The sequence below is a fragment of the Priceomyces carsonii genome, assembly GCF_900007245.1.
Source record: "Priceomyces carsonii strain CBS4050 genome assembly, scaffold: Debaryomyces_carsonii_scaffold_3, whole genome shotgun sequence".
NCBI lineage: Eukaryota > Fungi > Ascomycota > Pichiomycetes > Serinales > Debaryomycetaceae > Priceomyces > Priceomyces carsonii.
Window position 1 is genome coordinate 1,750,432 of NW_026946676.1, and position 25,276 is coordinate 1,775,707.

The 25,276-nt window shown below is 36.9% G+C and overlaps 10 protein-coding genes across 10 annotated transcripts; 3 read left to right on the top strand and 7 right to left on the bottom strand.

Annotated features, from left to right (window-relative positions):
• Positions 1 to 331: 331 nt before the first annotated feature.
• Positions 332 to 2,014, top strand: PRCAT00003468001 (uncharacterized protein; the record flags this gene model as incomplete). Its single annotated transcript, XM_062953400.1, has 1 exon — positions 332 to 2,014. The coding sequence occupies one exon, from the start codon at positions 332 to 334 to the stop codon at positions 2,012 to 2,014; it is 1,683 nt and encodes a 560-aa protein (XP_062810206.1).
• A 104-nt stretch (positions 2,015 to 2,118) lies between these two features.
• On the bottom strand, positions 2,119 to 2,391 carry PRCAT00003469001 (uncharacterized protein; the record flags this gene model as incomplete). Its single annotated transcript, XM_062953401.1, has 1 exon — positions 2,119 to 2,391. One exon carries the CDS (start codon positions 2,389 to 2,391, stop codon positions 2,119 to 2,121), a length of 273 nt encoding a protein of 90 aa, XP_062810207.1.
• Positions 2,392 to 2,817: 426 nt separating this feature from the next.
• Positions 2,818 to 4,533, bottom strand: PRCAT00003470001 (Zn(II)2Cys6 transcription factor domain-containing protein; the record flags this gene model as incomplete). The annotated part of the gene is made up of 1 exon (XM_062953402.1): positions 2,818 to 4,533. The coding sequence occupies one exon, from the start codon at positions 4,531 to 4,533 to the stop codon at positions 2,818 to 2,820; it is 1,716 nt and encodes a 571-aa protein (XP_062810208.1).
• Positions 4,534 to 5,355: 822 nt separating this feature from the next.
• On the bottom strand, positions 5,356 to 6,954 carry PRCAT00003471001 (uncharacterized protein; the record flags this gene model as incomplete). The annotated part of the gene is made up of 1 exon (XM_062953403.1): positions 5,356 to 6,954. The coding sequence occupies one exon, from the start codon at positions 6,952 to 6,954 to the stop codon at positions 5,356 to 5,358; it is 1,599 nt and encodes a 532-aa protein (XP_062810209.1).
• A 716-nt stretch (positions 6,955 to 7,670) lies between these two features.
• PRCAT00003472001 (glycoside hydrolase family 5 protein) lies at positions 7,671 to 9,104 on the top strand (the record flags this gene model as incomplete). The annotated part of the gene is made up of 1 exon (XM_062953404.1): positions 7,671 to 9,104. One exon carries the CDS (start codon positions 7,671 to 7,673, stop codon positions 9,102 to 9,104), a length of 1,434 nt encoding a protein of 477 aa, XP_062810210.1.
• Positions 9,105 to 9,618: 514 nt separating this feature from the next.
• Positions 9,619 to 12,150, top strand: PRCAT00003473001 (beta-glucosidase; the record flags this gene model as incomplete). Its single annotated transcript, XM_062953405.1, has 1 exon — positions 9,619 to 12,150. The coding sequence occupies one exon, from the start codon at positions 9,619 to 9,621 to the stop codon at positions 12,148 to 12,150; it is 2,532 nt and encodes an 843-aa protein (XP_062810211.1).
• A 534-nt stretch (positions 12,151 to 12,684) lies between these two features.
• Positions 12,685 to 14,586, bottom strand: PRCAT00003474001 (uncharacterized protein; the record flags this gene model as incomplete). The annotated part of the gene is made up of 1 exon (XM_062953406.1): positions 12,685 to 14,586. One exon carries the CDS (start codon positions 14,584 to 14,586, stop codon positions 12,685 to 12,687), a length of 1,902 nt encoding a protein of 633 aa, XP_062810212.1.
• A 1,914-nt stretch (positions 14,587 to 16,500) lies between these two features.
• PRCAT00003475001 (uncharacterized protein) lies at positions 16,501 to 16,803 on the bottom strand (the record flags this gene model as incomplete). The annotated part of the gene is made up of 1 exon (XM_062953407.1): positions 16,501 to 16,803. One exon carries the CDS (start codon positions 16,801 to 16,803, stop codon positions 16,501 to 16,503), a length of 303 nt encoding a protein of 100 aa, XP_062810213.1.
• A 350-nt stretch (positions 16,804 to 17,153) lies between these two features.
• PRCAT00003476001 (carbon-nitrogen hydrolase family protein) lies at positions 17,154 to 18,086 on the bottom strand (the record flags this gene model as incomplete). The annotated part of the gene is made up of 1 exon (XM_062953408.1): positions 17,154 to 18,086. One exon carries the CDS (start codon positions 18,084 to 18,086, stop codon positions 17,154 to 17,156), a length of 933 nt encoding a protein of 310 aa, XP_062810214.1.
• Positions 18,087 to 19,674: 1,588 nt separating this feature from the next.
• On the bottom strand, positions 19,675 to 25,122 carry PRCAT00003477001 (uncharacterized protein; the record flags this gene model as incomplete). Its single annotated transcript, XM_062953409.1, has 1 exon — positions 19,675 to 25,122. The coding sequence occupies one exon, from the start codon at positions 25,120 to 25,122 to the stop codon at positions 19,675 to 19,677; it is 5,448 nt and encodes a 1,815-aa protein (XP_062810215.1).
• Positions 25,123 to 25,276: the final 154 nt, after the last annotated feature.

Below are 25,276 nucleotides of genomic sequence, written 5' to 3' on the forward strand. Positions count from 1 at the left end.
GAGAGAAGCGGTCGGGCTCTTGAGTGCCGGTCACCAATGATCAATCCTCTGAAATTTTGGTATGTAGCCCTGAATCATTTTTTATCTCTAACCTTTCCTATGCCAAGTAGTGGAGTTTATCTTCGGCGTGTCAGATTGACGCCGATTTAAGAGCTGTTCACTCGCCGACAAGCAAAGAGCCAGCGCCGCATATCAGATCTGATAGGATCAAGTATCTCACAAGATAAGTTTTTTTATATACCGTCCTTTATAAAAAGGCATCAACATCTTTTATCAACAGTCCTTGAACTCAAACTGAAGATACAGGACTGAAATAGAATAAGAAGTGAAAATGGATAACGACTCATCTGAGCCTTTGCTATCAGCTTATGAGGATCCTTCTACATCTATCGCAGGTTATACGGTGGATAGTATAGCTGATGGAGACCAGGAATTAAGAAAAATTATTAGCAATAGTCGAAGAGCATCAGTTGCCGATGAAGATTATCGTCTTCCGAGGTCTCAATTGTATCCTGTCGTCTTAAGTTTATTCACTTCTACATTTTTATCATCTTTGGATACCACGGTAGTGACAACATTATTGATTGATATAGCTTCTGATTTGAATGCAGTTCCTCAAGTCTCTTGGATAGCGACAGCGTATTTGTTGTCTTGTCTGGCTTTTCAACCACTATTTGGGAAACTATCAGATATTTTTGGAAGAAAAATTCTTCTTGTTTTCTGTTCTTTATGCTTTGCTCTTGGCTGTTTAGTGTGTACACTGGGCTCGTTTATCTATGTTGCACTTGGGAGATTCATTACAGGAATTGGAGGAGGCGGATTAGCAACTTTGGGTACTATTACAATGTCAGATATAATTCCTTTACGAAAAAGAGGTTTATTCCAAGGTATGACGAATATATTTTATGGTATCGGAGCTGCTTCTGGAGGAGCTATTGGTGGGGTTATATCAGACTTTTTTGGCTGGAGAAGTGTATTTTTCGTGCAAATTCCATTTGCGCTATTGGTGGGATTTTTATTTTGGCACAACTTGAACGTTAGATTAGGGGAAAGCGAAGAAACTAGCACGATCAGTCAAAAATTAAAGCGAATTGACTTCATAGGATCTATTTTTTTAGTACTGGCACTAGTTGCTATCATGAGCGGTGCAGCTTTTGCTGGAACTGCGTTCCCTTTCAAGTCCTTGACTTTCTTCGGATTGGTTATTGCTGCAATCATTCTTTTAAGTGCGTTTGCTTATACAGAGCTTTACATTTCTCCAGAACCTGTCATACCTGTGAGGCTATTGGCTGATAGGACTGTCTTGGCATCTTCGTTGGCTAATTGGTTTTATTCTATGAGTATATTCAGCTATTTGTTTTATATTCCGATTTACTATTCCTCAGTTTTAAACTTTACAGCTGGGCAGAGTGGTATCCGGTTGATTGCCAACTTCTTTGGAATAACTTGTGGATCAATAGGAGTTGGTTATTATATGAAAAAAACTGGCAAATATTATTATTTCGCAGCAATTGTCGGCCTCTTTGGTCTATTTGGTATGGTCAAAATCTATATGATCAATCCCGATATAAGCGAAGTAGCCCAATATCTAGTTTTATTTCCACCGGGCGCTGCCTATGCTTGCATGTTAACTGTGACTCTTTTGTCCTTAATAAGCGCCGTTCCAATAACGTATCAAGCGTGCACAACTTCTATTCAGTATACATTTCGATCTACTGGATCTACAATTGGTGTCTCTGTTGCGAGTGCAGTGTTTCAAAAGCTTTTGAAAGATCACCTAACGAGAGAAGTTCGTAAACTTGTTTCCCCAGAGCTCGCGCAAAAAGTTATTTCCAGAGCTCTCAAGGATGCAAAATATGTTAATGAAGCTCCAGAAATAGTGCGAGCCGCAATCAGAAGCTCTTATGGAGAGGCTTGCAAAGGCGCCTTTTGTTGGAGTTTCGTGACAATGTCTCTTGGATATGTGTGCATGCTTTTAATAGAGGAGCATTCTCTATCTCGTAGGCAGACTTAGGCACGTTGTATGCTATGTGATATCACACTTCGAGATAGGAATTCATAGTAGTTGTAAATGCAAGAAAACTTTTAATGTTTCTTTCTATGTACCTTGTGAATTATTTACTTTAAATCGACACCAAAACGAAAGTTTTCCGAAGAAAAGAATGGCCATGGAATAACAACCAGTTTTTTGGAAGACTTGGACAAAGGAATTCCATACATAATGATGATTAGCTCACTTTTGATTAAATCAATTATTTCAATGGTTATTCTTACAGCGGGTATTGTCTTCGCGGTACCGGCTAAAAAGACATTTCGGTGACTTGAGTCTTTTAGTCTAAAGAAAAGTGGACTAAGCTGTTTAGATGAGATCTTTGTCATTTTTGGGTCCATGTATGCAAATATAAGTTTCCAGTGAATAAGAATGAATAGAAATATTCAATATACAGCTCCTTTTCAAGTCTGTTTCAATAATATCACTTGAACATGAATCAATATAGTGGCACTTTTCTGCTCTTTTTAATAATGCAAGTCATTCACCATTAATATATAAATTTAGATCTAATAAAAAATAAAGAGAAAGGAACAAAAGGAAAATTTATATAAACTTTTTAAAATAACTGTATTACTTCGCTAATTTGTTCTCTGAGAAAGCAGATGTGGCGAAAGTAGGATCAGATCGCGTTCGAAAAGCAGATTCTTTTAAACACTCAAAAAGTAGTAAACAAGGTCTCATTTGGCTTTCACTGAATTAAAGAATATATCGTGTCAGAATATTCTTAAATTTTATGGACTTCTAAGAATTTTCTAATTTCGCTGTTAAGTTTTGGGAGTCATCTCAGCTTGGCAGATTTGTAAAGACATGCTTCGGACATCCCTGAACAACCAAAAAATGATAGCCCCATGGGCCTCGCCTTCGTCCAGGACATCATAGGATGAGAGTAGTTTTGTAACCTCTGTACTGACATTTGCTTGTTTATCAATATCAAGAACATTATTGTTTATATGAAATTGAGTTAGAGACAGTCTTATTGACTCAAACTCCATGATCTCATGAAGCAGTAGCAAAATATTCGCTAAATATAATTGGCTATCGGCAGCAAGCGTCCATCTTTTTATGAGATCTCTCTCAACACGAAAAGTGCTTCCAGAAACCGTTGACAAAAAGAGGTACAAGCCAGGAGTAGGTGAGATTGATAGCATTTTGCCATACCTGAAAATTGCTTGCGAATAAAATAATGTTAATAAATTATTATGAACTATGTGAAGTATGAGGGCTCTTTCCTCTGCAAAAGCTTTATCCACCACAAGAAACTCACGGGGCAAGTTGACTGGCCATAGAAGAATATTATTTTCAAGCTGAATCAACTCCATTTTGAAATCTTTCTCACTTAATTCTTTTTGACTTATTAATTTGAGCAACTTGTATATATAGTATCCCACATATATGAAATAAAAGGAGAAATCATTGGTTTTTTTTTCATTCAAATGAGACCAGATATGAATCAAAATGTTTGAGTCAGTATATAAGGTCATGGAGTTGCTAAACAATGAAAAATAAGCATCTATCATGAAAGCTCCCACGATTAAATTTATTGGTAATTTTCCTCCTTGCTTTTGATATAATTCATTGAAATAAAGAAGACTATTTTTTATTATGTCTTTTGGCACTCGAATCCTTAAGGGTAACAAAAAAAAAGATGATAATGTGAGTATTGTCCAACTGACTTGTCTTCCTTCTTCAAAATATTCATTCAAGCTTTGAAGAAACTCGCTGACACTACTCTCTTTAAAAGCCTCCTTTGATTCCATTGATGCCCCTAACTTTATACAATAGAAAGCAAATTTTCTATTGGCTTCGCATACATCATCTTTCCAGCAATCGATCAGAAGGAATGGAGTGTATGGTTCAATGAGTTCAGTATATAGTTGTAGTATTGTTGTTAAGTCCGTTCCCATATCCGAACTGGTCAGACTTAATAAAGGAAAATTATTCGAGAATCGATCTGTTATCTCGAATGATCGCAGATCATCTTCGATAGAAAAATTGTTTAGCTTTGTTGATTGAAACTGAAGGGTTGATTTTTTATTCCCTTTTGACACATTTAATCGCTCACCGGTGGAATGAAGAGAGGGAATTAAGTCGGTTGACTTCAATTTTTGTATAAATTTAGTCTTCTCGAAACTGGATTTCCCATCCGCTACTGCAGCTCTCTCACATTTACGTTTGCATGTTTCAAACTTGTGATCAAAACTGCATTTCATGTTTTTAATGATACACATACCACAGCTGCTCTCTTTTGGCGTCACGATGCATTTCACTTTTCTCTTTCTACAAAAATTACAGGCCCGAAGCAATTTGATTTTACTGCCTTGTGTCAACAGAGTTGAGTCGCTTTTTCTGGAGAAGCTGCCATTCTTCAATTGCTGTTTATTTAACTGTTGCTTCCTTGAATGAGGTAACTTGGAAAATGCCTCAAATACAATAATACTCTCGTTATTCACTTCTGGGGGTATGTCTTTTCTACTCAACATCAAAATAATTCTTGTCCCAATCAATCTTGAATTTTCAATCAAACTTGAACTCAGTTAGTACGAGATGTCATACGGGAAAGATGCTCTTTTTATGAGCGGAGCATTTGTTCAAATTGGGAAAGGATCTGAGGTTTTCCAAAAATTGGGGCTTCCCAGAAATTTTCACTTAATCGTGGGGTAATGCAGTGATTGTTCATTCAAATTAATGTAATGGATGAAAAAGTCGAAACAGGAGAAGACTAACATTCCAATTCGTGAATTACTCAACTCTTACGACATATTTTACCCAATTATGTAAAGCTTCTGACCTCATCACGAGGGCTGAAAAGAAAAAGAGTTACGGCTATATTTTAATACTCCTCACAGATGTTAGTGGTGTGGGGTGTAATGCAGAAGTATGTTTGTATTGTTATATACAGGAGAAATATGAAGACTCTAAGTCTATCAATTTGATGAACTGTCGTGGTATTTTCCAGTACAAAGTTGTAATATGATCAACTATAATCAAGCTTTTAATGAATTAAGGCTTTGCCAGAGATTACAACCACCATCGATTATCTTTTTTCTTCGAGGAAAGCAGGAAAAGAGAAAGGAAACAAATACCAATTACTTTAATGATAAAGTTGTATTGAGAGTCAGATAAGGCTCTACACTCTTTGGACTAAGTTTTATATATTAAGACAAATTCTCTTCATAATGTTGCTACTCGTGCTTTATTTTAACTAATAACTATATAGCTATGAAAGCGACAAAAATTATCGAAGGATTACACTGATTTGTCATAATCCTTCACCCAATGAACTCTCTTATCTTCTACAAACCTTAAACATTTTCCACATGTGTTACTTGTGGTTTTTCCTTGTTGTTGGTCATGGTCACGAGAGCAGTTTCGTCAGGAATCTCTCCAAACACCTTTGCGACCTCTTCAAGTGTACATCCGGAAGTTTCGACAAAGACAAAGTAAAATATCACCAACTCTGCTGCTAAAATACAGCAGTAAACTATGTAATATTTCCACTCAATGGCATCCATGGCTATAGGATTTACAAAACCGTTGTAGACTATAATGATATTTTGGGCAACCTGAAAGATATTGATACCTTTAGTTCTGTGACTGTAAGGAAGAATTTCCGTGATATATAAAAATGGAAGACCGTTAGCACCTATATCATAAGCAAAATAATAAAGGAATATCATAGCTAAGATTCCGTTTGCTAGGCCCTTATCTTTGAAGTTACGCTGTTGGTTAATCGCTGATAATGCAGTCCAAATGATGTAAAATATCAACATTAATGAGATCGATGTAATGAAAATCTTTCTTCTCTTAAATCTATTAACCACAGCCGCAACTGTAGCTGAAAGAACGAAATTATATATCATAAGACAACCATTTATTTCTAACTTCTTTGATTGATCAGTGATACCAATAGAATCAAGGACCTTACTGAGGTAATATGAAACGAGACCATTCCCTGATAACTGCATCATTACTGCTGTCATGCAAATTAAGAAAAGTCTTTTTCTAAATCTTTTGTTGGTGACAAAGTCAACATAACGAGAACTCGAATTCAACTTTTCTAATTCAAGGGCGGCTTTGATTTCGTTCATTTCAAACTTTACAAACGAAACTGCCTTGTCATCGTTTGAATAACCAATATGCCATTTTTTCAAAACTTGCTCCGCTTCATCATATTTTCCTTTGCTGATATAATAACGGGGTGATTCTGGAACTATCCAAAATAATAAAACTTGAACCAATGGAAAAAAACCCTGAAGGTAAGAAGGAATTCTCCAAGAATAATCAGAAACAATGTTTCTAGTTCCATAAGTTACCCAAGCAGCAACTATAGCTCCTAAATACCAGCAAGTGTTATAAAACGAAGTGGCAACCTCCCTATGGCTGGGGTATGCAATTTCTGAAATCAAAGTAGGGCTTGACACAGTCGCAAAACCCGATCCAAAACCAATCACTAGTCTGGACACGAAAAAGAAAGCATAATCTGTGGAAACTCCTTGTAATATAGCACCAATAATAGATATAATCTGACCTATTATGATACATGGTTTTCTTCCGAACTTGTCTGACATGTAAGATCCAACTGCAAAACTCAACAAGACTCCAAAGGTGTTACCGTTACTTAAAGCTCCCAAAACTGCACCAGAGGGATTACTCATTTTCTTGTTCCAAGAGGTCAACAGCTGTAAACCGTTCAACATAGAGCCATCATAGCCATTGTTTGTTGATGTCAATGTTATTAGAAAAATACAGAGGTTTAGTTTCAATAAGTAAGGAACTCTATACCATGGTTTTCCTTCTGTGATTGCAACGGCATCTGATACGTAATCTATTTGCCTATTGTCTGCGACAAAACTCTCACTGGAATGAAAACTATCATAAACCTCAACTTCCTTATCAGTCATTATTATTTTTTTAGAAGTACTTGAATTAGTTTCAGTGAAAGTTACTCTGCAGAAAGACCAGGCTCTATTTATCAAAGATCATATCAAGATGTGTAGCGCCTGAGCACTTTAATTGCCATTTTGTGGGGTGTGCTTTATTCTCTAGCTCCACCCAGTTGTCTCATCTTCATGGTCACTACTTAATAAAATATAAACTCAATTACGCACTCGTCGGATTATTTTTGACCATATTCGATACTATTCTCCGACCGGAGAACCCTAATTTTTTCCATCGTGGCATTTTGGGGGAGATCAAACTAATTTGTACAAGAGGCTTCGAAAGGCGGAGATAAAATAACCTGTAATACGCATTTTATGGGGTATATACACAATGAATAATTAAGACATAAAATTCTTGGGCAATCAAAATGGGGGTAAGAGGCTGATAACCCCCAATGACAAAAAATATTAATTCTTTCTAGTTTCCTAGTTTCTTTTGTCTGTGGAGACAATCATTTTTAAATGTGTCATTACGATATGAATTCGGACAATTGACCAAAACAGTAAATCACGGAAAAGCTTCCCCAGGACATCTATAATAGGAATCCTAAATTCAGCTTCTAGCACTTTGTCAATATCCGTACATGGGAACTTGAGGATTGAGACTATAAGAACTAATATGTTGTGCGCTCAAGGGACAAAGCACAATCAGAAGTTTATTTTTCAGCGAAGTATTGATGACAGGATTTTTAAAAGTTAAAGACACAAAAATTGTAGATGATGAAGGCAATTCCATTGTATTGAAGGGCGTTGCAACAGGTGGACACCTTAATATGGAAAATTTTATCACTGGCTACCCGGGACATGAGACAGAACATAAGAAAACTCTTGAGTCCAAAATTGGAAAAGAGAAATTCGACTTCTTTTTTGAAAAATTCTATGAATACTTTTGGACTGAAGAGGATGCAATATTCGTGAAGCAGCAAAATTTGAACTGTATCAGAATTCCCTTCAATTATCGTCACTTTCTTGACGATGATGGAGACTTGTTTAATGTGAATCCGATTGGTTTCAAAAGGCTAGACAGAATTGTGGAAACTTGTGCGAAACATGGCATATATACGATTCTAGACTTGCACTCAACACCAGGTGGACAAAATCAAGATTGGCACTGTGATTCTGGTATCCACAAATCTTTATTCTGGGATTTCAAAGTTTTCCAAGATGCAATTGTCAATCTTTGGGTTCAAATAGCAAAATATTATAGGGAAAATACGTTTGTTGCTGGATACAACCCTCTAAATGAACCTGCTGTTTCGAAAGGCTCCAAGTTGGTATCATTCTATATTAGGCTAGAAAAAGAGGTCAGAAAAGTAGATCCAAATCACATTTTATTCTTAGATGGAAATACTTATGCTATGGATTTCAGAGAATTTCCAGGAAAAGTATTACCTAACTCAGTCTATTCAATCCATGATTATTCTGTTTTCGGCTTTCCTTCACATGACAACTCTCTTTACAGTGGTACTGAGAAGCAAAAGTGTAAGTTACAACAACAATATAATCGGAAAATTGAGTACATGAAAAAGTACTCTGTTCCTGTTTGGAATGGGGAATTTGGACCTGTTTATGCTTCCACTTTCAGAGGTGACTCCAACGTCGATCAAATCAATGCTTCGAGATATAAGTTACTAGAAGATCAGCTAGAAATTTACAAGAAGGGTGACCCATCCGGAGACAATACCGCAATTAACTGGTCAATTTGGGTATATAAGGATATTGGATTTCAAGGGTTGACTTACGTGTCAACCAAATCCAAATGGTTTGAAGTTTTTGGAGAGTTTTTCTTGAAAAAGAAAAGGTTGGGATTAGATAGATGGGGAAATGATATCGACCCCAAATATGCTGCTCTATATGATAATTTGGTGTCGCACTTCATTGAGAATGTACCTGAAGATTTTCAAAAGGCACTATACCCTCATAATTGGTCTATTAAAGATTATGTCGCTCGAGTTACTAGAGATATGCTTCTCAGCCAATATGCGCAACATGAGTATGCTTCTTTGTTTGAAGACTTAGACTTCAAAGACCTTGATGAATTGGCAGCCTCTTTCAAGTTTGAAAACTTAGAAAAGCGTGCAGAGTTAAATCAAATTTTGAAGAAATTCTGATTTGAATTTGTTTAGTTTTTTATTTTTATTCATTACAAACAAAATAAACAGCGGCGAATTGCTGCGAAGCAGTTTAAAGCCGATACACACATAATAAAGTAAAAGTCTTCGATCAGCACGTAATGGAAAAATGAGTTGACACGTTATTCTTAATTACAAAAAAGTGGGGACTGTAATATACTGTAGCTACGTCCTTTGATTTTGTCAAATGCCATCTATTTCGTTAGGTGAGTTTATATTGGCACCCCACATCTGTAATGCGGAATGCTAAATCTTCGTTTGACACCTTCCGCACCCGTAATTTCTAATTTTATCAACTTTGCACTACTACTGACGGAGCGATATACTGAATTTAGAAGTGTAGTCAGATTTATTTGGCAGTAGTCGTTTAGTAATAGATTTTTCTTCAGTATAAATATATCGTAATTGGATAAAAATGTATCGAGATTGTTAAAAAGCAAACTAAAGTCTCAAGATTCCGAGGTATCAAAGTTGAAAGTTTTGATAAAAAATAATGGCTACAGAATTTAATGTTGAAAGTTTGCTTGGTGAGTTGACTTTGTCAGAGAAGATATCGCTATTGGCAGGGGCAGATTTCTGGCATACTGTGCCGATAGAAAGATTAGACATACCACAGATTCGGGTATCAGATGGTCCCAATGGTATAAGGGGTACTAAGTTCTTCAATGGTGTCCCGTCAAATTGTTTTCCATGTGGCACAGCAATGGCAGCTTCATTCAACAAAGATTTATGGACAGAAGCTGGTATTTTAATGGCTAAAGAAGCAAAAATGAAAGGTGCTCATGTTATTTTAGGACCAACTTGTAATATCGTTCGTTCTCCTCTAGGAGGTCGAGGATTTGAGTCGTTTTCTGAAGATCCTCTCTTGTCTGGCCATGCTGCTTCCCATATAATTAAAGGAATCCAAAGTCAAAGTATCTTAGCTTGCATAAAGCATTATGTGTGCAATGACCAAGAAGATGAAAGAAAGGCTGTTGATGCTTTCGTCAGCGAGAGGGCTTTGAGGGAGATTTACTTAAAACCATTTCAAATTGCCTTAAGAGATTCCGATCCACGGTCATTAATGACAGCATATAATAAGGTGAACGGAACTCATGCTTCTCAGTCTAAATACTTACTACAAGATATTCTAAGGGATGAATGGAAATATTCGGGGGCTGTTATGTCAGATTGGTTTGGTACTTATTCAATAAAGGAATCTTTGGATGCAGGCATGAATCTTGAAATGCCGGGCCCTGCTAGATTTAGAGAATTGACAATAACCTCTCATAAAGTCAATTGTAATGAAATTGATAGAAATGTTATTGATCATAATGTGAGACACGTTTTGAATTTTATTAAGGAAGCGCGTGGTGCTAGAATTCCGAAAGATATTGTTGAGTCCCCGAATACGTCCCCGGAAGCATCAAATATAATGAGAAAAATAGGTGATGAGTCGATTGTTTTACTTAAAAATGAAGATAACATTTTACCATTGTCGAAAATAGCCATCAAAGGACAAACAAAAATAGCGATGATTGGTCCAAATGTTAAGGCCAGTCAAGATTCTGGTGGAGGTTCTGCTTCGATGAATACAAGGTATAAGATATCACCTTACGAGGGTATGGTAAAAAAATTAGAGGAAGGCGGAAATAATGTTATTTTGAAGTATGCTCTTGGCGCATCATTAGATAAAAACCTACCTGATGTGGGCTCGTTGTGCAAAAATAATGCCGGTAGGGAGGGAATCACTGCAAAGTTCTATAAGGATGCACCTGGCGCGATAAATAGGCACCAGTTTGACGAGATAGATCTAAATAGCTCGAAAATATTTCTAAGCGATTACAAAAACAATGCCTTAGATCCAAGTCAGAGTTTATATTTCGTCGATTTTGAATGTACTTATGTACCTGAGGAATCGGGAATCTTTGAATTTGGATGCTCTTGTCTCGGAACTGCCCAAATTTTCGTTGACGATAAATTGATTGTGGACAATAAAACTAAGCAAGTGGCAGGAGTTGATTTCTTCTTGGGTATGGGCACGAGAGAGGAAAGAAGTGAACTTGAGTTAAAGAAGGGGATATTTTATAAAATTAGAGTAGAGTTTGGAACTTCCCCAACCTATACTCTTGAAAATATTCACAAAGAAGCTGGAGGCGTTAATTTTGGATTCAGTATCAAATTTTCTCCTGAGAGGGAAATAGAGAAGGCTGTTGAATTAGCCAAAGAAGTAGATAGGGTCATCATTGTAGTAGGATTATCAAAGGAATGGGAATCTGAGGGATTCGATAGACCTGACATGAATATCCCGGGATACACCGATAAGTTGATTAAAGAAATCTGCCTGATAAATGAAAACGTCATAGTTGTGAATCAATCAGGGACTCCAGTTACTATGCCATGGGCTGAAAAGGTTAAAGGGTTAATTCAGGCTTGGTATGGTGGCAATGAGTTAGGGAATGCAATTGCAGATGTTTTGGTTGGAGATCATAATCCCTCTGGAAAACTAAGTATGTCTTTTCCTAAAAGATTAGAGCACAATCCTTCATTTTTGAATTTTGGGAGCACTAATGGGCAAGTACTTTATGGTGAGAATATTTTTGTAGGCTATAGATATTATGAATTGGCAGATAGAGAAGTGTTATTTCCTTTTGGTTATGGTTTATCCTACACCACTTTTCAGTTTAAAGACTTGGACGTCAAAATAGATGAAACAAAAGTATATGTCACCCTCAAAGTGGTAAATACAGGAAGACTTAATGGTGCTGAGGTTATTCAAGTATATATCCGTCAACTCAATCCAAGTGTGAAAAGACCTTTCAAGGAATTAAAAGATTTCGAAAAAGTCAGTTTAAAATCTGGTGAAGAGAAGATCGCACAATTAAGTTTTTCCTTAAGAGAGGCGACATCTTACTGGGATACTTATGAAAAGAAGTGGCTTTCTGAGAAAGACACTTACAGCGTTTTGATCGGAAATAGCTCCGATAATATTTTGTTGGAAGGTCAGTTTTCTACAAATAGCTCACTTTTGTGGGAGGGACTTTGAATTATTGTACTTCTCGTCTAAGTTTCGAGTAGAAGACTTGTTATAACATCCGAAAATATACTTTACAGTTCATATTTGTGAAAGAAAAAAAAAACATTTATTTTCAAAAAATGTAGAAGATCGTCTTAAAAAATAATTAAAATTGACTCGCTGTGGAATTTTTCTGACAAGGAAATGTCTGATGAGACCCTAATAGCATGTAATAGAAAGCGAAATTGAAGGAAAGTTGTATTAAAGAGAACGCCAGGTAGACTTGTTACATGATATTATTTAAGCTGTCACTTTTATTCCGATTCAAGGAACTTTAACTCCCTCTGTTTGCATTGACCCTTCATAATTTATCTGATTTAGAATTACGAATAAAAAAAAAAGAAAAACAAACCATCTGCTATATTTTAAATAGCATCATCTCCCTTTTTCGTGTCATTTTTTTAGCAAATATCAAATAAGTGCACTGAATAATGTTGATTAATTTAATCCAATTTGAATCGAAAGCTGAAATATGTCTTCAGTAACCACATCAGAATACTCACATTACCAGACATCAAGTAATATACCCTTCCATCCTTTACGAGTCTTGTACCATTCTTCCTCGTCCTTATGTTCTGTTTCGCTTGCTTCAGAATTGGGGTTTACAATTGCAGACTCGACTGCGTTTTGTTGATCACCTAGGAAATAATTACTTTGGAATAAAGCTGCTATAAGGCGAATAAATTGTAATCCTAAAGCAATTGCATAAAAGTAATAGTTAACCTCCTTGTAAGCTCTGACAGCTCCTTGCCTTATTTCGCCTTTGAAATCGTATCCACGGATCACAGTGATGTCAGCAAAAAAGCTTGCAACTTCTGTGTCCAGAACAGAACTAGGCAAATGTTTTCTCAAGGCGTTATACATCTTCCCTTCCCATATTGCAACAGATATAGCAGAACCAATTGACTGACCTATATAAGACCAAAGTGATAAAATAGACATTGATATAGACATATCTCTATGAGGAACTGAAGCCTGTAAGGCGACTCCTGATCCAACGACGTTAAAGCCTCCTCCCATACCGTCTAATATTTGAGACCAAACTAAAGCAAGAGTGCTTGATCTTGCATTTTTTCCTTCTATCATTATTCCCAGTCCAAGAATTGAAAGGACGATTCCGAAAATTTGGTAAACTTTATACCTATGAGTTATTCTATAGAAAATACCAGCCACTACACCGAAAACACATAAACTCATAGTTAAAGTGTTATTATAATAAGTCCAATTTCTATCACTCCAATCCTGAACAATATAGGCAAATGATGATAAATAAACCAAAGGAATCATACCACCTAATTGATAGAAAAAGTCAATTAAAATTGAACATATTAATGTTCTATTTAAAACTCTTTTTGGAGTTATCGGGTAAGGTGCCAATAAGAATTCGTACAAGAAAAATAGAATTAAAATAACACCACCAACAACCATCATAGCAATAATGCTGGGGTTTCTCCATCCATTTTCAGCACTTTGATATAACGAAAGAGGTAACAAAACTAAAGCGAAGCCAAAGCCTAGAAGGACTAATCCTAAAAGGTCTACCTCCACTATAACTCTCCATAAAAGTGTTTTCCAATTACCTTTAAATCCATATGAAGCTTTATAGTCAGCTTTCTGTTTAGGTGAAAGATTTTTTTGAGCTCTCCCTTCATAATATACCATGATAATAGTTGCTGGAGCCACAACTACAGGCATAATAATTGTAAACATTCCATATCCCCATCTCCAATTTTGTGCACCCAAATCTTGAACAATATACCCAGCATACCAAGTGTTAATGATGTATGGTGTTGACAACATAGATGTGACAAAACCTCTCCATTTTAAGCTAGACATGTCTGCGACAATAAGGCTATTTAGGAAATCAATACCTGAAGACCCTGCGCTAGCTACGGCCAGTCCAACAATGTAAGCAGATACGGTATTACTTGCTGCAACAATAATATATCCCACAGCATAAAATAAGATACTAAGTATGTAAGTAGTTGGACGAGAGACCACATTTGAAATTCTAGCGAATACTGGCTTTGAGATGGAAGTAATAATTGCATTAGCAATCGAAAGCGCACCCAAGCCCATTGAGTGCTCCTGATACGATGAAGTTGCCCATGGCTGGAGACTATAGGTAACGCCAGAATCTAAAGCAATAGCCCAAGCACAGATCATTATTGAGGTACCGAAGATGATTTTCATCCGCAAACCATTCTTTATTGTATCCAAATATGTCTTTAGAGCCTCTACTCTGTATACCCCTCTATCTTTAATAACCGCCGCAGATGCATCGAAGTGATCCAATTTAACATCTTCGTTCGTTATTTGTTCACTGAGTTCATTTTGGTGAGACTCAAGAGCATCGACATCTCGATTCTTGCCCTCATCGAGACTTTCGTCTTTCTCAAAACTCATTTTAGATAGCACTGAGGATAAAAGATGTAGTGATTTAAGTATCAAAGCTACCTTATATGGTTTTCAGCTTAGAAGCCCACATACAATTAACAATGCCGCATAGCTCTTCAAAGAGGTCAAATTTTTGCATTTCAGCCAATAAGGGATGCATTTCTTGAGACTTTTTTTGGTGCGGCGACGTCCGTTGAAAAGCGGATGCGCGGTACTTGAATTGATATAAACAATATCTAATCAATCTGATCAATCAGAAGTTCTACTTAAGGTCTTGGCAACGTCATTCGAATGCCACGCAAAAAAAAAAAAAAAAAACCAATAAGCTTAGAAACAAGAGCCACTCATAAAGCTTGCAGGAGACAAAAGGCGGTTTCGTATCTTATATGAACTGGAAAGTAAGATCCCGGAAGACATGATGTCTTTACTGTACGCTCAAAGGTAGAATTCTGCAAATAGCTCTTTGTAAAACTCCTCATGGCTAATCGCACATGGTGTATTCTGTAGCCCGTCTAGAGAAATGTCTCAAAAGCTATCCTTCGAGTTTCTGTCGTCAATCTTTGTACGGCATTATTAAACATGCAGTGGGTGTCGCATATACCGGGTGTTATTCCATAATCTTAGAAGAGTATATGGGAAAGAAGCTACATATATCTAATCCAACATTCGTCTTGAAAACTTTTCTAATAGAAATTGCTCCGCTATTCGTGTCTTCCTTCAATATAGCGTTACTTTAACATCTGATACCTAGGGGTAGGGCCGTCCTTTATTCACAATGCCAAATAATTTTTCTTAGTTTCCCAGCAACTCGTATTGGAAATCTAATGTCAAGTGGTTACTCGATTTCGCAAAACAACTAATACTATTGTACTCCGCTGTTGTACTTTGTCCCACATTATCAGGGGTTCAATCTAAATCTCCGGTTTTTTTTTTCAGTCAGTAAGTACCTTTTGTCGGTAAATTGGGGCATATGTAGATTGCTATCTCAAGCTTCTATGATATGGCATCTTCATCTTTGCTCGCAAAAGAGACCTTGTTCATTCAGGGAAATGGGTAAAATCTAGTTGTTTGTCGTCTATTGGAAAACAGCTTCTTTACGTAAAGAAGCTGAACCTGCACTATCAGCTAGTCGAGCAGAGGTGTATGGAAGAATGAAAATATAATAATGATTTGCCTGGGAGAAGAATCTCATACTATATTACTCGACAACCGATTTCTTTTACAAAGAATACATAGTAATCAAGTTTACCCAGTGATAGATACAATTACTCATTGGGTAAATCAAGAATGCATTCAAAAGCGATTCTTTGAATCAGATTCATTTCATCAATTGACGATGACAGTAATCAGGAACACGACATAATTATCTCAGGTGTAGATATTGAGGGTGATGAAATTGGAAATGAAAATGAAAGTGAAGATGAATTCTTTGGAGTTTCTTTATTCGAAGCTGAACATAATGCACATAATATGCATGACGATGAATCTGAAGACATTATAAGGAATAATAATGACGGAAATGTCCTATATTATAGCTTTGGCCCTCAACAAAGACTAGACGATGAATATCATTAGATAATATTGATATAATTAATTTAAATGCAGATGGTATTAATAACCAAAGAAGCAACGGTATTTTTTCCACATTTTGAAAGCACGAAGAATTATTTTTTATTTTACATTGGAGCCTTAGGGTTAGAGGTTGCCACACAATATGTTCGCATGTTTAATGAAATACATTAAGCTATTAAATGCTTTATTTTTTTGAACATAAATAGAAATGCAAAAGATCAAGAAACCAATATGAGAATAGCGGAAGAAACTGATGTTTTGAGAAAGCGTGACATAGAGTTTTGAGGCATACGGTGGTTCACTATATTAAATTAATGGGACGTTGCTTAAATGTCAACTTAACTATTCAATTCAACTATGATATAGGTGAAATATATGATGATAAAGAGAAAATAAAAGATATAACTGTAGATATAACTGTAATAAGAAAGGTCTTTCATCGATAAAATATATTAGCAGATATATAGTACGAATTATATCATACGATAATGAATTAAATTTCGTCATTGATAGAGTGTGGTCTATGCAGTGGAATGCTAACCTTAACGATATCCGATAACTCCAGTTTTCGGAAATTGTGTAAGCCAAAAATGACATGTATGTCCTTCTTTGAGAGATGCCAATCAGTTTATAATATTCTACTTTTGATACCATGTTTAAAGTTTTCTGGTAACAAGAATATGACTTTATATTTTAGAAACATTTTTTTTGCAGCACGGTCTTGTGATCATATAGGAATCGAATATAAGGGTGTTTGTTTTCGGTTTTGTACGTATAGGAAGTGTAATTAGCCCATGGTGTCAATTATACCTTTCAAAAGCAGAAGTGAAACCTTGGGTCAGTCTTGATTCAACCTTAGTTTATTCCATTTTCATTAAGTGAGACAGATCAGAAGCAGTAAGTTCCGCGACAAAAATTTGGCCTTGAAAGAATATGAAATATCAGGTCGAGATGGAGAATTAATTCGAATGCGTTCCACCTCCATTATATCACGGTAATATTAATCATTTGTTCGACCCAAGAAAAGAAACTCCTCTTCTAGCACGCTCGTCTACTGTTAGCTGGAAAATATCATTGCGAGCATAGTGACCATTTATATCAAGATCATACCGTGACTCTACAATTGTTTCGGTATCTATTTCGCAGCTTAACAAGCCTTCCTTACCCACAAGTGGTCCAGCAAGAATATTTCCATATGGATCGACGATAACAGAGCCACCATTAATACAGTTCCTATCTTCCTCCCAAGATGGTAGTTTTAGATTACATTCTTGTGGATTTGGTAGAAATTGAACAGCAGATATAACGTATAGTCTACCTTCGGCACCGATAGTTCTCATTAAACTTTGCCAAATTTCACGTTCATCTACCGTGGGTGCGCAATAAATAGTCACACCTTTAGCGTACATAGTAGCTCTGTAAAGTGGCATATAATTTTCCCAACATATTCCGCCTCCTATCTTTCCTAACCGTTCATTTTCCATTGTTATCAAACCTGATCCGTCGCCTTGACCCCATATTAACCTCTCTGATGCTGTCGGCATCAACTTCCTATGCTTCCCAATATATCCTTTTTCTGAGTCTATATAAACCATAGTACAATATAATGTACTGCCTCCTCTTTCAATTGCGCCTAATACAAAAGACGAGCCTGTACGTTTAGCTAGCTCCAGTAAAATATCTGTTTCACTACCGGGAACTTCGATCGCCTCCTGAAAATAACGAGAAAACTCTTCACGCCCTGTTTGTGAGCGATAACCCACATAAGTGTCAAATGTTGAACCTTTGGGATATCCTCCCAAAGTTGCTTCAGGGATGACAACGAGACTGCAACCAGCTTCAACAATTTGAGACTCATAACTGAGAAGTTTATCAAGTGTTGCCCTCATCCCAAGAGGTGAGCTTCCTATCTGGAGGGCTGCAACTATTTGCTTCATTGCCACTCTTGTCAAATTTAGAGTTTAAAGCGCTTATGGAGTATTTATAATTTCTTGATAATTGTTCGACGAGGAATTTTGTGTAACAAAAAGAATATGATCCATGCTGCATACAATAAAATTGAATATATAACGGACCAAAACTTCCAGATAGCAGCAAGAGATCACTTATTCTTATGAGGTGATTTCATGTTTCTAGTTTGGATTAGGCTTTTAAATGGATTTTTTCTAATAATCATCATTGTTTCTTTTATATTTTTGTGCAAAATTCTAAAACACGTTATTTTTTAGTTTCTTCTACCTATTAACATCATATAATTCCGAAGTTAGATAAAGTTGAATCGTTCATCTAACTTCGGCGATGACGAATTCTTTCTTCGTTGCTTCTGTATGGAAGCTGCTCTAAGGTGGATATTGGTACTGATTAATCGTTTCCTGTACATAGTGTAATTTATTCTGTGTTAGGCCGTGATTTCTATCTCAAGGTCCAAGAAGGGAAGTTTCCTTTGTGCCCCTGACCAGTTGCTTGTTAGAAGGGGATCAAGTATGTTCAATGAAGTCGGTGACTTATTTACAAAATATTTTATGCTTGAGGATTTACAGATTCATCAAACTGGTCCTATTTCATTAGGTAAAGGGGGAGAAAGAATCTGCCACAATGTAGAATTTGTATAGAATAGGATTCCAATGGCAATTTGCATACAGGAAACCCCTAATTTTGGCTGCAAAAAAGTGAATTGCTCATTTCTTGGATTGCTTCCAAGTTCTCTGAATTAAATAGAATAGGACTGACCGAAAGAGCTACAACTAAACTAATGACTACCCATATTATTAAAGCGAAATTACTAACTATGACATAATTTTTTCATAGAATGTTTAAAATGCTTCCTGCTCTTTTACCCAGCATTCAATAAATCAATGACAGATCGTTTTATATTGGAATACTATAAATCAAAGGATAAGCTGGTAATGGATTCAGAGAAGGAGAATACTTCATAGGTATTTACATTTTTCTTCCTTTTCAGGGATATCAACTAAGACTTCTGAAGAAAGTCTCATTTTGACCAAGAACATTATAGTGAAATTGCCCAGCACCAAACTCAATAGAATACTTACCTACATGTTAGCAATTTACTTAGAAGCCTGAAAATTAAAATCCAGCAGGACTACCGCTTATATGAAATAAAGCCGGCTACAATTGACAAAAAAAACAATATACTAAATTTCACAAATGCATAATCATAGATGAAATATAATTCTACTGTTTTTTAAAGCAGCTGCTTTAAATGTGGTGTAAGGTGAAAACATTCCCCTTCAATCTGTTTCATACAGCGTATCAACAACATTAATATGTACTGAAACTGGACAAAAAGGATAAATACAAATAAAAGAACTAGCTTGGAAAGTATAAGATCAAAATTTTGCCTGAAAGATCAGCGAATTCAGAATTGACAAAACCAATTTATTTTCAGTATTTCTAAACTCTCTTCTATGGCTTTCTCTAGAATTCAACTTATAAAACACTTGATCAAACGAGAAATGAAAAAGCTTCTTAATTATTTTCAATCCTTAATGTCTTAAGTTAGAACTAAAACTCCTTCTCGATTTGAGCAACTAAATCACCTGCGTAAATCAAATCTCCATTATTAAAAGTCATCGAAACTAAGACTCCTGTTTCATTGGCTACTATATTCATTTCTGTTTTCATGGCTTCAATGATTAACAAACTATCACCTTTCTGTACAAACTGTCCTACTGAAACCAAGGACTTCCATAATCTCCCAGAAAATTCTGAATATATACCCACAGAAGCACCCAGATCTCTTTTCAAGGAGGTTTCAGCACGGCTGCACAAATGCTCTTCGGGAGCCTTAATCAGATTTATGAGCCTCTTATCGCATCCCTTTTGCTTTTCTTTATATTCTGCTATAGATTCTGATTCAGTCTCTATCCAATGCTGATATGAAAAGTGGTCGAAATCAACCTCATCGATATCTAACTTAAAATTCCCATTGTTCATACGTTCAGTGTAGTCGTTAATTTCACTCTCAGAAACCTCGTAGAACTTTATTTGATCAAATGGTGAAAATAGCCACGGTCTTCCTGTGATAGAAAAATCACCTATAGAAAGTTTGTTCCAGATAGGAAGAGTTCTGCCTACTAATTGGTATCCACCTGGAGAGTCCATTGCGTATATGCCTAGATAGTTTCCACCAAGAGCAACTGTACCACAAGGTGTATACGATCTCGATGGGTTGTACTTTGTACCCAATAGCCTATGTCGCGGATCAAGAGGAATAGCACAAGGAGCACCTAGGAAAACATCACCAAGTCCTAAAACCATATATCTTGAAGAATAGAGTATTTTTTTGACATCGTTTCTTTCAATCTGATTAAGCTCCGCTAAAAAGTCAACATTACTGGGAATCCAAGGGGCGGCCGCTCTGATTGTTTCTTTATATCGTTTAACAGCATCAAGTGTTCTACTATCTTCAAAGGCCATCGGTAGTCTAAAGAGTTTTGAGCGGACTTTCCAATCTGTAGAAAAAGGAATTTCTTTTTCTACAATCTGTAGCGTCTCTAATAAGTCTGCTTGCAATATATTCGAATCAAATTCAACCAAGATAGATCGTACTCCTCTGGATAATTCGACAATTCCCGCAACATTATTTTTGTTAATATACTCTATGAAGGCATGAATTCGGTATGAAGTATTTAAGTCAACTTCATTATCCCCATATTCCATTAGTATGTAACGATCTCCAGCTTGGCGATACACTACATTTGGTCCGTTAGTTGTAGGACTGTACTTGGCCAATATACACTGCTCTGGCAATGCAATCAGTTTTGGATCCTTTTCAAGTGTTCCACTCATATATTTAATTAGGGCTTCCTGATGATTTTTTAAGTCTTTAGCATCAAAGTAAGTAACTGGTACGAACTGAATGTAATCGCCAGGCATCACTTGGCCAACCTTCCACATATCAGCTTCAATTACAACAGCCTGACAGACAAAACCTCCCAAAGAAGGACCATCATTCGTTATAATTACCGGTTCGTCCCCAGTGAAGTTGATTGCCCCCATTGAATAAACATAATCCTGTGTGTTTGATGGGTGCAAACCTGCCGTTCCACCATCCAATCGAGCCCATTGCGGCTTTGGTCCTAAAAGTCTTACACCAAGTCTATTGGAGTTATAATGTACTTTCCATTTATGATCAAAGAGAGCATCTGCATTGGCAAAAAAATCTGGAGCGCCATGGGGACCATATGTCACATGTATAATCCATGGATTTGCTTCACTGCTTACATAAGAAGGAATCAATTGGCTTGGTAATTTCGTCATTCGGCACTTATCAGGGTCACTTGAAAACTTGGCATGCTTCTTGTCGCCAAAAAATAATGTGTCCCCAATTTTAAGTTTTCTTCCATTGTAGCCGCCTATTTTTCCTTGTACAAAGGTTGATCTAGACCCTAAGTACTCTGGGACCTCAATTCCGCCTTGAATGGCCATGTAAACTCTGCATCCGTTTCTAATTTTTCCAATTGAAATATTATCGCCGCTTTTAACTATAACTCGGCTCCATTGATCCACTTTCACTTCATTTAAAAAAACATCACAGTCAGCTCCAGTAATTGAAATAACTGAATCGCCATGAAAAATTAATTTGGGACCTGACAATGTTGCCTCGAGTCCTGATGCTCCTTCACTATTACCTACAAGACTGTTAGCCATTCTGAAAGCATAACTATCCATACAGCCGGATGGAGGCACGCCGATTTTCCAGTAGTTTACTCTTCCTGGATAGTCTTGTACTGTCGTAAAAGGCCCAGGAGCGACAACTTCAAAAGCACTAGGCTTGTAATGGTGAGAATCTAACATTGTCGTAGATAACTGAGCCCCTGCAAAAGCCTTCGATGTTACGACGGACTGCAAATAGTCAATATTAGTCGCACATCCAAATAATGAAGTTTCCTGTAGTGCATTTTGCAACTTTGTCAAGGCATCACTTCTATCAGTTCCATGAACTATTATTTTTGCTAATGTTGGATCGTAATCAGTAGTTACGATAGTCCCACTTTTAATCCAAGTATCTATTCGTGGCCATTGGGGAAGATTCACCTCAAACAACTCGCCGGGTGATGGCAAGAACCCTTTAATTGGATTTTCTGCATAAACTCGTGCTTCCATAGAGACACCATGGATGTCAAAATTTTTTTCAAAATTGAGAGATATGTCTGATGCTATCTTTATCATCCATTCTACAATATCTATGCCAGTTACCATCTCTGTAATTGGATGCTCAACTTGTAGTCGAGTGTTCACTTCAAGAAAATAAAAAACTTGCTCTTCTTCGATGAACAAGAATTCTATCGTTCCAGCAGATTTGTAGTTCATCATCGAGGCCAACTTGCAAGCACCATCATGCATCTCCCTTCTTATTTTTTCGGGTAATTTTGGAGCTGGTGTCTCTTCAATTATTTTCTGGTTTCTTCTTTGGACTGAGCAATCTCTTTCACCTAGGGCAATAGCTCGACCCTTTCCATCTCCTAAAATCTGAACTTCAACATGTCTTGCTTTTTTAATGAATTTCTCTAAAAAAACACCGGAATTTCCAAAATAATCACCGGCTAGATGACGTACCAGTTGAATTACTGTTTCAAGTTCTTGTTCTGAGTCGACCTTTTGTAGGCCAATTCCACCACCTCCGGCAGTGGACTTAGCCATCACAGGAAATCCTATTATCTTAGCTACTGATTTAGCCTCATTCATATCATATATGAGTTCAGATCCAGGAACTAAGGGAATCCCCACTTTCTCTGCACATTCCCTAGCAACATGCTTTAATCCCAACTTGCGGATGGATTCTGCAGACGGACCTACAAACACCAAGTTCTCGTCAAAACACCGTTCAGCAAATTCAGCATTTTCAGAGAGAAACCCATAACCAGGTATAATTGCTTGAGCGTTTGCTTTCTTCGCCAAAGATATTATTTTCTCTATGTTAAGATAGGTTTCCAGTGTGCAAGAGTCACCCAACAGAATGGATTCGTCTGCGATTAAGACGTGCTGTGCGTATTTATCTGTTTCAGAATAAATAGCCACAGACTTAATTGCTAATTTTTGCAAAGTTCTTATTATTCTAACTGCTATTTCACCTCTATTTGCGACTAAGACCTTTTCAAAGATTTTAGCCTTTTGTATGTGTGACTTTTTATATGCTTTATAGCTACCAAAGTCAGTTATATCCAAGACTGTTGACCGAGACAATACTGTTTCTTCACAGTTAAATGATATGACACTTTCTCCAGAACTCAATTCAATAGAACAAGGTTTCCACGTATCTCGAAACAAGTGCGCAAAATCCCAGTATCTTTCTCTTGGAATTCCATAAACTTCTGTAGAAATCATTTTACCGCATTTCGGACCAACATCTCTCAAAAGACAATCCTGATAAGTGTCATCTCTGGTTATAGCAAAGAGTCTATATCTTGACGATGTGAATTCGACGCCAATAAAGTAAGCATTCAAATCAAGCAATTGCCTGTGTAAATCACCATCTGATTGATACTGACCAACTATAGCCACTTTGAATTGACTATTCATGTTAGATGTTGGAAGTGGAAGCAAACGATCTAAAGTAGCTTTCATAGTGCAGCCTGCTCTCCTACCTTCATGGTTAGAGTAGATCTTCATGTACCGGCCTGCAAGATCCAAGAGTGCGTAATCAGTGAATTTTTTACCAAGAAGGGTTATTCCGAAAGGAAGCCCATCTGGTCTAAATCCTGCTGGTATGGCTAATCCTGCTAAGTCTGCCAAGTTTACAAAATTTGTGTAAGTTCCTTGGTAAGAATTCACTTTAATGGGCTCTTCGGCAACTTGAGCCATCGTAGGATTCAAAGGACATGTTGGGACCACTATAGCATCTATATTCTCTAAATGTAGATTCAAATCAGATAATATCCTTTGGCGTTTATACTCAAACTCAAAGGCATTAGCTGCGGAATATTTTGAACCTTCTTTTATAATACTTGTGGTTATCGGATTAAGATCTTCCAGTGGTGGTTCAGAATTGAAAAAATCTTTAAGGAGAGAATATCTCTCTGAAACCCAAGGACCCTCATAAAGGCACCTAGATAACTCTACTAAAGGTTTGATGTCAAAAAGGACAGTTTCGGCACCACTAGCACGTAATGTATCGACTGCTTTGTCAAATAACTTTGGGTTTTCTTGCTCACCGAACCAAAACAATTTCGATGGAACTGCAATACGGGGGGTCATCCTAAACCTAAGCAATGGATTTTTAGGGAGTGGTCTCGAGTACTCATAGTTAGCGAAGTCAGGCTTTGCTAAAATAAAGAAGGCAAGTTGGGCATCCTGAAGATTTAACGTTAAAATTGAAATGCAATCAAGCGTTCTGCACGCCGGAACAGAGCCTGCATATGATACACACCCTCTCGAAGGTTTTAATCCAATTATATTATTCAAGGCAGCTGGAACACGTCCCGATCCAGCTGTGTCACTTCCTAAAGCCAATGGAACTATACCTCTGGATACTACAGAAGCAGATCCTGAAGAAGAGCCACCGCTAACGTGATTTGGGGAGAATGTATTAGGAGTCGCACCATAAGGAGATCTTGTACCAACAAGCCCGGTTGCAAACTGGTCTAAGTTAGTCTTGCCTATGATAATGGCGCCTGTTTCACGTAATAATGAAACAGCTGTCGCATCCTTGGGAGCATCATAGGCGTAAGAGGGACATGCAACAGTAGTTTTAAAACCATAGGCATCAATACTATCTTTCACTGCTACCGGCACGCCGTACAATGGTAATTGTTTATTTTGAGGTTTCAATTTTAATATATTCCATTGATGGATGATACTGTCCTTGGAAGCTAAAGCTATCCAAGCCGGATCTTCTGGAGAAGCCTCCTGCAGCATTACTAATTCTAATAATACTGAAAGTGAATCCTCATCGCTTGAATGCCGATGGTATTTGACCCAATCTTCAATCGTCCAACCGATAGATCTCATTTCTTAAAATAGCAAAAGTTACCTCTAGTTCAATTCTGAACCTTTCCTATGAAGGCATGGGTTTCGCTCAAGTGTTTTCTAGTTTCGTTTTTATAATTAGAAAGTTAATGAGCTGAAGACTCAAATACCGTCGGTCAACCCTGTATATAAGTGG